General features: G+C 44.7%; 1 protein-coding gene across 1 annotated transcript in view; it reads left to right on the top strand.

The window, feature by feature from the left end:
- The window catches only part of GRID1 (glutamate ionotropic receptor delta type subunit 1), a 760,849-nt gene that overhangs the window by 614,642 nt on the left and 133,907 nt on the right, over positions 1 to 12,300 (top strand). The window contains exons 9-10 of the mRNA XM_081074063.1: positions 8,284 to 8,385; positions 9,773 to 9,970. Coding sequence (XP_080930189.1) covers positions 8,284 to 8,385; positions 9,773 to 9,970 — 300 coding nt within the window. The remainder of the gene's footprint in view (positions 1 to 8,283; positions 8,386 to 9,772; positions 9,971 to 12,300) is intronic.

The following is a 12,300-nucleotide window of genomic DNA, read 5'->3' as shown; positions in this document are numbered from 1 at the left end:
GGGGCGCAGCCCACCATCCCTTGTGGGACTTGAGGAGTTGAACTGGCAACCTTGTGGTTGAGAGGATGTGCTCCAACCAACTGAGGCATCCGGGAGCTCAGCGGCAGCTCAGCTCAAGGTGCCGTGTTCAATCTTAGTTGCAGGGGGCGCTGCCCACCATCCCTTGTGGGACTCGAGGAGTTGAACTGGCAACCTTGTGGTTGAGAGCCCACTGGCCCATGTGGGAATCGAACCGGCAGCCCTCGTAGTTAGGAGCATGGAGCTCTAACCGCCTGAGCCACCGGGCAGCCCCTGATTTACTTTTGAGAGCTACAATATTCCCTTTTCAAGAAAGTCATATACATGGAATCATGAAGTAGGTGGCCTCTTGTGTCAGGCTTCATTCACTTGGTATAATGATTCTGAGCTTCATTCAGAATGGCATGTGTGGCAAGCTTGTTGCTTTTGATTGCTGAGAAGTATTGTATTGAATAAATAGGCCACACTTTGTTTCTCCATTCACCAATCACACAATCAATATGTGAGTGTTTCCATTTTTGGCTCGAGTGAATAAAGCTTTTACGAACGTCCATGTACTGAGCTTTGTGTGGACACATTTTAGGTTTCCCTTAGGTAAATGACTAGGAGTGGAAATGCTGGGTGGTATGTTCAGTATACTTATGTTTAACTTGGTAGCAAACTGCCAACCTGTCTTCCAGTGTGGCTGCAACTTTTGCTTTCCAGATCGTCACCAACACTTGGTAATGTTAGTCAGATTTTAGCCACGCTAGTGAGGTTTAGTGGTGCGTCCTGTGGCCTTATTTTGCACTTCCATGATGACTCATGATTTTGAGCATACATATTTTCATGTGCATATTATCCTTTCACATATCTTCTTTGGAAAAATCAGTCCTTTCTCTATTTTTTAAAAATCGGGTTGTTTGTCCTGTAATTGAGATACAAGATTTCTTCACATATACTGAATATAAGTCTTACACTGCATACACATATATCTGATACTGTTCCATAATTTTTAAATGCTCTGTTCTAGTATTCTTCTTTCACTCCACACAGTGGAGGCCTTATGGGAAGAGCTGATGAATGTATGTGGCCTCCCTTCTATGTAGGCCCCCAGGGAGACTTCCTGTCGTGCTGGCCTCCACTTGACCATTAGGTTTTTGGTAAAATTTCATTTTTTCTTCTTACCCCCTTTTATAACTACCACTCTTTTGCCTTGCCTCATCCTCTGCCCCAAATGAAACATTTTTTGTGTCCAGTCTTTCCTTCCAGGTGGTCTTGTGACCGCAGGTCTCTTAGAGGCTACATTTTTTAAAATATACTTTTCTTGATTATCTGACTTTTTGTTTGTTTGTTATAATGAGAGCAACATTATCTTCCTGCTTTCTGTATCTTTAACAGCAGAGGAACTGCCTCCATCCTCAATGTTAATGTGACAGAAAGACTCCATTGCTGCCCATTGCAGTCCATCTGTCCTTGCATCCCTGTATGGGCCCAGTGAGCCCTCTGTGCCCGGAACCGTTAGGTAGGCTAGAATTTGGGCATGTCCATGAGCTCCATCATGATTAACCTGGTTGCCAGAGTAGCGACACTTCTGCTCGTATTCCTTGTCCTCCATTCCAACACCATTGGAAAACACCTTTTTCTCATCCTTGCTAAAGGTTTTTCGTGAAGACCCCATATGTGATAACTCTCTGGTCGATTTTACTCTTTTTTCAGTGTCTCATGGCTCTGCCTTCTGGACATTTAGCATAAGTTCTGCTTTCACAAAATGCTCAGTTCCCTGTGCAGATGGTGCTGACCTGAGACTCTCTGCCTCAGAGTGAGTCTCCTTCCCTCTCCTACTCAGCACGTCCAGAGCTCCAGCTACGGTCCCGGCCCCTTTCTCGGTGGGTACATGTGACCCGATGGTCACATCCTGCGGTGCATACTCTCCAAGGCCCACACTTTAGTGGCCCTGACATACTGGAATTCCCAAAATGAACTCTTAAATTAGACATTAGTTGAGGAATCCTAGCTACAAATATTAATATTCTGTCATCAGATTCCTACACTGTACTTCCGAGATACTGTGTTTGTGTCTAAACATGTTCCTGCATTTAGCCAAAGCTTAAAATGTGCAACTGACTATTTAAAATCAGTGCTGACTGAATACCCCAATTCAAGCTGATTCAAGATGTGGGTTTCCCCCTCACCCTTTCCCCATCCAAGGCTGTGATCCTTTGAAACATATACTGAACCCATGTGTTTTCCAATAAAAATGGACAAAGGAACAAAAGCTAATAGAAGGCTTGTTATTTTAGAGAAGTCCACACACCGCCATGATGATAAATGCACTGTGGCCATCGCTACTGAAACCTGTATCTCAGCTGAAGTTGTCTGTGCTTGGCTAACGGTAATTATTGGTTGATGAGGATACAGCTTACATGGGACTCCAGCTATGACTGTGAGGTTTGACAGTCATGGTCATAAAACTTCACTTCCTGTTTCCAGTGCTCTCTCCAGACAAGCTTACCACCAAAGTGTTATTCACTCAATTGTGAAATGGGACAAGTTAAGTTATTGCTCTTGTTGGACATAGTTAAACATGAGATATGGGAAACCTTCCTTCCTTCTTTCTTTCCTTCCTTCCTTCCTTCCTTCCTTCCTTCCTTCCTTCCTTCCTTCCTTCCTTCCTTCCTTCCTTCCTTCTTTTCTTCCTTCCTTCCATCCTTCCATTCCCTTTCCTTCCCTTCCTCCCTCCCTTCCTCCCCCCAATTGGTAAGGTTCAGTATATGAAACTGGTCATATTCTTTCTTGGGGCTGTAAGCAGTTGGATTGCCTCCCCTCTCCTTCTTGCCTCCCATGAAAAGAAAACAGCACTTTAAGACACCTTGATAATTAGATTACAGACCACAAAGTCTAGTCTCTCACAGGAGGCCTGACCCATTGTGTTCCAAATCTCCACATCTCACAACTCAAACATTAAAATGTTCGACTTCAGAAATATGTTTGCCTGAGACCGGTGGTTTATGTAATTTATTCTCCAATTGGCTGATCTCTGAACAGTTGTTTGTCATAATCAGGTCTTGAGACCATATATCTCCTTTCAAATAGTGATTGTGCTATAACCTCTGGCTCCACGCACACTTCTACTATGGGTAGGGCAGATCTTGGCTGTGAATGAAAACCATGGTTGTCTTATCAAATAGCGGCAGTTCTCATTGTGTTTAACAGTGCTGGAAATTAGTTTTTCAGGCACTGATCTTGACAGGTCAGCTGTCAAAATTGGTGTTTATGGCCATAAATTCATCCATCCCATGGACAAAATTCTGTCAGTAAAATACAAGGGCCAACGCACTTATGTACAGACAAAATGGTCTGCAGCTGTATGACTAAGTGTCGGGACTTCTTTGGGTAAAAGGTTTTCCTGGCTCTCCATTTATCAAGCCTATCAGCCTTATTTAGCTTTTATGGACTGAAACGCTTTCCTCGGGCATTTTGAACCTGAAGATCCAGACGCCCTCAGGAGGTAGGTGGGGTGAAGCCTCTTGTACTATTGGTAGGCTCCAAGCTTGGGAATCCATTTAAAGGCTTTATTTTATTAAAAAAAAAAAAATCCACTGGAGTCTTTTGTTTGGACTGTGTCTTTCTCTGTTCTGGTCTTACATATCAGATGCCCCCTTCTGAGGGGTGGCCTTCCTCAGAAATGATGAAGGTTTACTACTCTGTTCTTAAGATTTGGGCAAGAGCACAAAGCTTCGCGGAAATAGGGGGACTCACTCAGCCTGGGACTCTCAGCTTCAGGCTGTTATGAGGGAATAATAAACTCCCGCCCAACTCAAAAGATCCCTGATCCTGGAACATGGTTGCTCTTTGATGTGTTTGAAGGCAGAATTTTGGTTTCACTTTGAAGTTTGTTTGGTTTTCTTTGTCAGTACAAAAATGCCTGAAGGCCAGGGAGAGATAACTCTCTATTAAGGAACTAAATAAATAATTAATAATAAAACATTTTTTAAAAAAAGGCTTAAAGCCCTAAGTACTTTCAGACAAAAATATAGGAATAATAACAGGCTTGGAGGAATTCTTTTTCCTCTCATGAAGTTCTACTTTGATTTAAATGGCCTTGCCTTAGGGTTGTCTGAGTAGCAACTAACATGATTTGATGCCATCCCTCTTTTTTCATGGAAAAAGCCTGCCTGTCTTCATGGTGCTGGGTGGTAGCAGGAGCCACATTTCTGTCTCCAAACCCGACAGGCTCATGGGCCTAGACCGTTTTGGAGAGATCATAGAATGTGAGATGGCGTGCTGGACGAACTTACAATGTGTCTCTTCTAGGAGATGGGCACTCCTTGGCCACAGCTCCTTGAAACCAGAGGACTGATTTATTGGGTTCTGACTCTCAGATTGGCCTTGACATACCAACAGATAATGTGATTGCTTTCGTCCATTCAGTCTTCAATCATACAAGTACATGAGACAGGATTTCGCTTAATTGCCTGTGCTAGTTATTTTTATCAAAAGCTTATTTTCCCTTCTCTGAAAGTATTGAAAAACCTGTTAAAAACATAGAAGACCATAAAGAAGTAATAATGATTATTCGTAATTTCACCATCTAGATACATTTACATATTACATTTTTATCATATCTCCTCCCATTTTCAGCACCACTTTTCCTAAAAAAAAATAATTAAGGTTGTTGTTCACAGAGTTTTATATTCTGATTCTTCACTTTGTGATTATTCAGTTATTTTACAACAGCTCATTTCAAAATGATTTTCTCCTTTGAACAGTCCCTCAACATGGTAGGCAGGGAAGGTATTTTTATTTCATTTTATAGATAAGAAAATGAAATTTCAGTGAAGTTAAATTTATTCAACAAATATTTGTTGACTGGCTTCTGTGTTTTAAGCACTGTGCTGTCTGAGGTCACTCAGATAAGTAAGTGGGGGAAACACAGCTAGAATATGTCTGCCGACTCATAAACATATGCTAATTCCACTTCTCCAAGTTCCCAGCTTTTTCCACAAATCTATAACAGTTACCGTAAGTTGATCTTTGAGAGAATATGGCATTTAAGACAAATTTGGAAACCCTGAGATGAGAATAAGCAGGACAAGGTCTAGTTCATGAGTCTGAGACTCTCGACAGTTTATGAAGATGGGATTTTGATCCCAGGGGAGAGGATGAGAAACCCAGGTAACGCAGCTGGATCACAGACTTAGGGCCAGAATGGAAGACAGTGGAGATCATTTGTACTACAGCGTTGCATAAGTGGTGGTGATTGGCTAAGCATTTCATTTGCTGTGAGGACTGTAAGGATAACAGGGGGAACTGGGTGTGGGCTATCTGCACAACCTCTGCAACTTTTCTGTAAATTGAAAACTATTCTAAAGTGAACACTTATTTAAAAAAAAAAAAAAAAAAACATGAGTAAGAGTTTACCAGACTAAGCTGAAGAGAAATGGCATTCTAGGCAAAGGAAACATGTACAAAGAGTCAAGAGGGAACACGACGTACTTGAGAAAGGTTAGGGATTTGAGGGGGTTGCAGTGTACTGTGGCTATGTATAAGAAGTGAGGCTGAAAGTCAGGGTTGGGTCTGGATTAGGAAGCTCTTTAGTTTATGCCAAGCTTAAAAGTAGTAGGATTTATCCTGCACGAAATGGGAGGCCATTAAAAAAAATTTAATTGACATAGTTCATGTTTGAGTTTGTTTTTTATAAAGGTACCTATCAGCACATTGGAGAAGGGCTGTATGAGAAGAAAGTTAGGGTAATGAGATCAATGGGAAGGCTGTTACTATGCTCTGGGACAGAGGGACTGCCCTCAACCAGGCAGTGGGCTAGAAACACAGCGGGTATGGGCAGGCATTGAGAAGCAGAACCCTTCTTGGAGCTAAACTAAAACCCCAGAAGGACCAGACTTCATCCTTACTGCTTTTTCCTGCCTCTATTCTCCATTCTCATGAGTGGTTACAAGTCCAATAGGAAGACAGGTAAAGCCTGGTTGAGCAAGGCCACCCAGAGCCCCACTGCAGGTACTCATCCAAGCCAGGGCAGCAGAGTCGAGATGCCCCTTCACCCATGCCAGGGAGATTCGACAGCAGGTGTTAGTAATGTAAGTCCTGGTGTAGGGCAGAATATCCAATTGCTGGAACAGATATGTGTTCTTGAGGACAAGATTGCCTTCCTTAGGACTCTAAGTCACTGAGATGGTCCAGGGGCCTTTGTAACACCACCCAACCAAGCGGTGCAGCAGACCACCCATCAGGGTTTAATGGCTCCAATGCCTGTGTTACACTTTATGGGGATGAGATGCAGGTAGCCCAAATACACACCAGGAGTTCCCTGAGTGCATGTTGGAGGGTCCAAAGAAGGCAGGGAATCAATACCTTGACTCCTTTGGCTGAGTTTGTTCTCTTCCCTTTGACCAGCATTTTAATCCAGGCACAGGAACTGATTCTGGGTCCTAGTGCTGTTTCCTGAGACCCAATGGAGAAATAGCAATGAGGTGTCCTTCTCACTGTACCAATTCCCAGAGTGTGGTATCTTTGATGTTGTTGTAGAGGACATTGGGTAGATCTTAACTGCTCTTCACTGCAGTGTTCCTAAAATTAGTTAGTGGCGGCTCTGGGGAGCTCCTCACAATACCTGGCCATGCTCGTAACTAAATGGTTCATTCATCACTGCCAGGCATCCTATTATTTAGGAAGGCATGGGTCTTACTTGGTATCATGTCTGTGGTGACAGCAGGAGTTTCCAGGTTCTTTTTAACCTCGTTCTAGAACCACACGACTCATTCTGATGTTCCTCCTCTAGGCCGTAGAGTATCTTCCAGGTGGAATGGTCCCACAGATTCTGAAACTCTGGCCTCAGAGTGAAGGCTCAGTGTGCAGACCCTGCCACAGATGGCAAGACTATGGGGAATGCTGGGAGAGTAGAAGTGTCCTTAAGCGGCACTATTGGTGGCTCCTGTAGGGCCCCTGCTGGCCCTTTTCCACAGAGGGGTGGTTCTCCTGCTCGGCTTACCTAGGGATCTTGTGCTTTTCCTTGCTGAAGAGCAGACACTGCCTGAGGCGTCTGAGTCTTTAACCCCTTGCTACTTAAATGATGGCCGTGGATGGCAGCAGCAGCATCACCCGAGAGCTTGTTAGACAGGGATAATCTTAGGCCCTGGAATGAGAAAGTGCACGCAAAGTCCTTGGGTGACTTCTGGGCCTGTCACACTTTGAGGATCACTGCTTTAATCTACAGTGTGCTTCAGGGCCTTGGTTGTGTATTCACATTACCCGAGGAGCTAAAATATCCACACCCAGTCCACTACAGACCAGTGAAACTGAGTCCCTGAATGTGGGGCCTGGCCTGCAGAATGCCTTATGTCCTCTTAAAAGATTCTAATATGCAAGCCAGGTAGAGGCCTAGTGACCTAGAAGACTTGGGGTTGTCAACGAGGATCATGGGGAGGCCTAACTTCCCACATGCCCAAGTGCTGAGATCCCCATTAAACTGTCTTGAGATGGGGGCCGGTATCTGGATTTTTTTACATCTCCCCAACTAAAAGTTGAGAATCATTGATGAGACAAAAGTTTCATCATTGCTGCCCAGGCCTGCAGGAAGGGGAAGCAGTCCCCAGAATACCTGTGTCTCCTGTTGTTTCTGAGCCAGGATAGGGTCTCCTCGACCCCCTTGGGTGCCTGTCAGAGAGGCATCAGGTTATTGGACAGACCTTGCAGGCTAAGGAGGATGTGTATTCTTGGCCTCTGTGTGTGTATCAGGGAAAATGCTGAAGTTTGCACTACGGTGAAAACGGGCAGTGAGCTTTTGACCCGGCTTGCAGTAGGCACTAGGGTGCAGGACAAGCTGTACACTTGGGTCTTTGTTTCTCGCTTCACTGCTGAGCGTCATCCTACACTGCTGGTGGCAATGGCTGAACTCAAGGGCCCTCTGGTCTGGGCTAGTCAAACGAGTAATTAAAGAAAAAAGACACTTTGTGGAAGACACAGTGACATGGCTTCAGTGGATAGACAGAATGAATTTGGATGGAAATGTTCATTCCAGAAATAAGTTCTTCCCAATTGGTTTCATTTTAAGGATGTGTCAAGATCCATGTGAGGTGAGGAAGGAAGTGCAACTCTCTGTCATACGTTTATTCTTTCTAAGGTTTTAAGATGGCTCTTGGTCTCTAGGAAACTCAGAGGGGTGCTATCTGCCTACCTGCCTGATCAGGAATCCCTGTTTAGGAAGCAAGGCTTTAAGGTGTGCCCAGGTACTCGTTCTGTCTCTCACACTCCTTTTTTCCTTCACAGCTGGCAACCTGGGACTCTGAGAAGGGCCTGAATGGCAGCCTGCAAGAGAGGCCCATGGGCAGCCGCCTCCAAGGACTGACTCTCAAAGTGGTGACCGTCTTGGTAGGATCATGGGCATATTGGGGAGGTTCGTTCTTCAGGCTTTTGCGTCAGAGGCTTCTCTGTTTGATTTAATGCTGGGTTTGGAGAGAAGGGGATCTTGAGTAGTGGCTTGAGTTTTCGGAAGGCCTTTCACTCTAATAATTTTGTGAATAATGAAGGCAGGATAAGATTGGAAATTCTGCCCCAGGACCTCTGAGGCCTTCTGTGGCAGGCCACTGGAATGCTCTAGAGAAGGACCACTAATCCAGTTCCACTTGAGCTCCAGAGTGAGCACAGATGCTCTCTTTGTTCTTGGGTGTAAACAGAACCTTGACCTCCTGGTGGTCCTTAGGAGAGCTTTCCCAGTAGCCAGAAAGATGCTGGGAGGTGGACATTCTTCCTGCTCCCAATACCACTGACAGGCCCATGTGATATAAAGTTCATAATGAAGACCACTTATTAGTTGCAACTTTTCAGCACAGTTGTCCTGGAATCATGGACTTTTACATCTGTGAGAGACCTTAGAATCATCCTCCTTTCAATTTCTTTCTTTACGTTTTTTAGAATTGTAGGAGATATTTTAGATTTACCTTTTACTAGCAGGCACCAGTGTCTCAGCTCTAGAAGCCTTTGCAAGGAGTGTTCTGTCACTCTACATATGCACACCATTAATAAGAATTATACTCTACCCACCCCCCTGAAAATTAATGAGATACATTCTCTGCAGCTGTTTAAAAGGTCCCTTCTTGTTCAGTTTCACAGGGTCGTGGTGCAGGAGAGAGAGGTGCTTTCCAGAGGGCCACATGCCCTACAGGAACACATGTGACACAGCACAAAATATGTGACGGTGAACATGGCATAGCTTTGGACTTGGGATTTGGGATTTAATCTTATCCTATCCTTTGACTTAGGATATGATCTTAGTCCATTAGTCAGCATCCATTTTCTAGTACCACCCAATAGATGCAATACTGTCCTCTCCCAATCTAATATCACACAACTTTGCTGTCATTTATTATCGTGGATGAGAAATATCCACACTTCTTATGTGGGTCCTGAAGAATTATGGCATTTCCTGAATGTCACAGAGGAATGAAAATAAGCCCTGTAATTCGGGAGGCGGTGTGGGGGCAGAGCCTAGGATAACGTGCCCCAGGACAAGTAAGTCCCCATTCCTGCACTGACGTGCTGGTTGGAGGGTTGCTCTGGTGCACTGTATCCTGAGTGTGCATAAACTGCTGTGCGAAGGGGCAGAGAGGTTGAGACTTCAGGCCTCGATTGGGGAAACACATACACAAACGTTCTAAAGTTGCAATTCATCAGATGTGTGTCTCCAACAATACCCTGGAAAGACGTGTGTTAAGGAACCTGTTATTTCATTGAAGCACCTTCATTCTGTTGTCCTCAGGAAGAGCCTTTTGTGATGGTGGCTGAGAACATCCTTGGACAGCCCAAGCGCTACAAAGGGTTCTCCATAGACGTCCTGGATGCCCTGGCCAAGGCTCTGGGCTTCAAATATGAGATTTACCAGGCCCCTGATGGCAGGTACGGTCACCAGCTCCATAACACCTCCTGGAACGGGATGATCGGGGAGCTCATCAGCAAGGTAGGTCCCAAAAGAAGGCCCACGGGGCGGGGCACCCCAGTCTGCCTCTGGGTGATATCTAAATTTGGCCCATTATGCAGTTGGAACCTTGGGACCAGTTAAAGAGACCACAGTTCCCACTCTCCATATGCTAAAGCCCTCTTTTTTTCAGTCATACCCATTTCCACTCTTTTATTTTCTCATTCCCTGGCCCTCTGTGTTTTCCTTCTGTGCCCATTGCTCTCATTTCTTGAAACTTATCCACTGTGCCTGCTCTGCATGAAACCCACCCCCACATTTGGGCTGAAATAGGAACCTAGTTCTTGCTTGGGTGGGGCCCTGGCGAGTGCTTCTTCTCCTCTCCCTCCTCGCTCACCAACGGGGTGTGTATCCGTGTGTGTGTGTGTGTGTGTGTGTGTGTGTGTGTGTGTGTGTGTGTGTCTGTGTGTGAATGAATGTGTCTGGGTGTCTGCATTGCTATGTGCAGGTGATATGACATTCCTCTGCTCCTCTTATTAACTTCAAATCATTACTCATCGTCCCTCCTGTAGAACCTGAACCCTCACTGAGTCTCCTGGCTTGAGACCAGTTCACTGTGTCCCAGTCCTGTCCCTGTCATCCCATGCCCCCTGGGTCATTTCTTCACAACCATTTATGATGGTGGCATCTGACTCAAGCCCTCCCTCTCCAGGGTTTCTGTTGCCACCAACCTTGATATTTCTGACATGCCTGTGGGCAACTCTGCCACCCCAGGACTGGACCTCCTCACCTCCCGTGACCTGTGCTTGTTCTCCGCTCCAGCACCCACAGCCATGCATCATGGCAGCATCTTACATGTTGTTGTCACTGTCCCATCCCATGACTGCAGCCTGTTGTCCTTCTGAGTCTTTTAGTCCTTTGCCCCTAAAACATAGGTCCTTGGCTTTATACATCCATAAAGGCAGACAGGAGGCATATAGCTCTCTAATTTCTACTAGGCTTGAAAAAATACAACAGTATAGTATAATTTATATGCTATAAAATCCACCCACTTCAGATATACAATTCAATGATTTTTAGAAAATCTACTGAGTTGTGCAACCATCTCCATAATCTAGTTTTTGAATGCTTCCATCACCCCAGTGACATCTCTCATACTCATTTACAGTTAATCCCATTCCTAACCGCAGCCCTAGGCAACCATCCATCTAGTTTCTGTCTCTATAGATTTGCTTTTATGAACATTCAGTATAAATGCAGTCATATAATATGTGGGATTTGTGCCTGGCCCCTTCCACTTAGCATGTGGATTTGAGGTTCATCCTCTTCTAAGGTTTCCGTGCTCTTCTGATACTGCATCCTTTCCTGCCCGGGGTGGTTGACCAGAAAAACCCTGGTGATTCCCGTCATCCCTTGTGATTCTCCATGCTTTTGATTTCTTGCTGCAGCCAAATGCTGACTTGATTCTATTATCTGTCCTCTGACTTGGACATCCAGGTGGCTGTATACAGTTAGAGAAGAAAATCACAAATATGTGAGATGAATGTATGGACAGTGTGTGAGTCCAGCCTCAGCTGGGCCTTCAGGGCAGCCTGAGTTCCTTGACTTAGCCTTTGTTGGCTCCCTTGGCAACATTTCTTAGAGACTATTTCAAAAATTTACCTTTCTCATCAAACAACATAATAACCTTCTATCCTCAATTGAAACAAAAAAGATTGTTCTACTACATTATGGAAAAAATAGAGACTTCTGGGCGTGAACTTCTACTTCAATTTCCTATGAAATTCACATCTGCAGATATAGGCCCTGACTTCCAGTTCAGAGGAGGGAGTGTTTTTCCTCCTGTTACAGGTCACCCTTCCACTTGTGTCAATTTCCTCCTTTGAACCTAGTTTCATATAGTTTTCCTCCATCCTATATTGTAAACCTGTCTTGCTCCACTATATCTCTTTTCAAAAAACTGACCACCACCACCACCCCTGGACCTTGGGTTTGTGAAAGGAGAGGCAAAGGCAAAAGCCAGATATGCAGAGGTGACAAGTGTAAGAGGAGAGCGCCAACATCATCACCTCCAACATTTTTCTCTGCTCTAAATACGTTGTTGGATTGCAGTTTATGACATCAGTGTATCTGCCCCTCTAGCTTACATATTAAACCTGATAAAATCTTTCTATGTGTGTTTCCCCAATTTGAATGTGTAGGTTGGCTCTGTTGTTACAGTTGGTCATTCTAAACTAAACCTAGTTCTGAGGATGCCTCCTACTTCAAAGCCCAAGAGCCAAGATCTAGATGACCACATTTTAGTGCTCTTGGGGTTGAAGTGAGTACTCCAGGCCCATCCTTGCCCGCCATCATTCAACCTCCACCAGTCT

Source organism: Rhinolophus hipposideros, assembly GCF_964194185.1.
Source record: "Rhinolophus hipposideros genome assembly, chromosome: 15".
NCBI classification, from domain to species: Eukaryota; Metazoa; Chordata; class Mammalia; order Chiroptera; family Rhinolophidae; genus Rhinolophus; species Rhinolophus hipposideros.
Note: the sequence above shows the minus strand (reverse complement) of the source record. Positions and strands in the feature narration are given on the sequence as shown.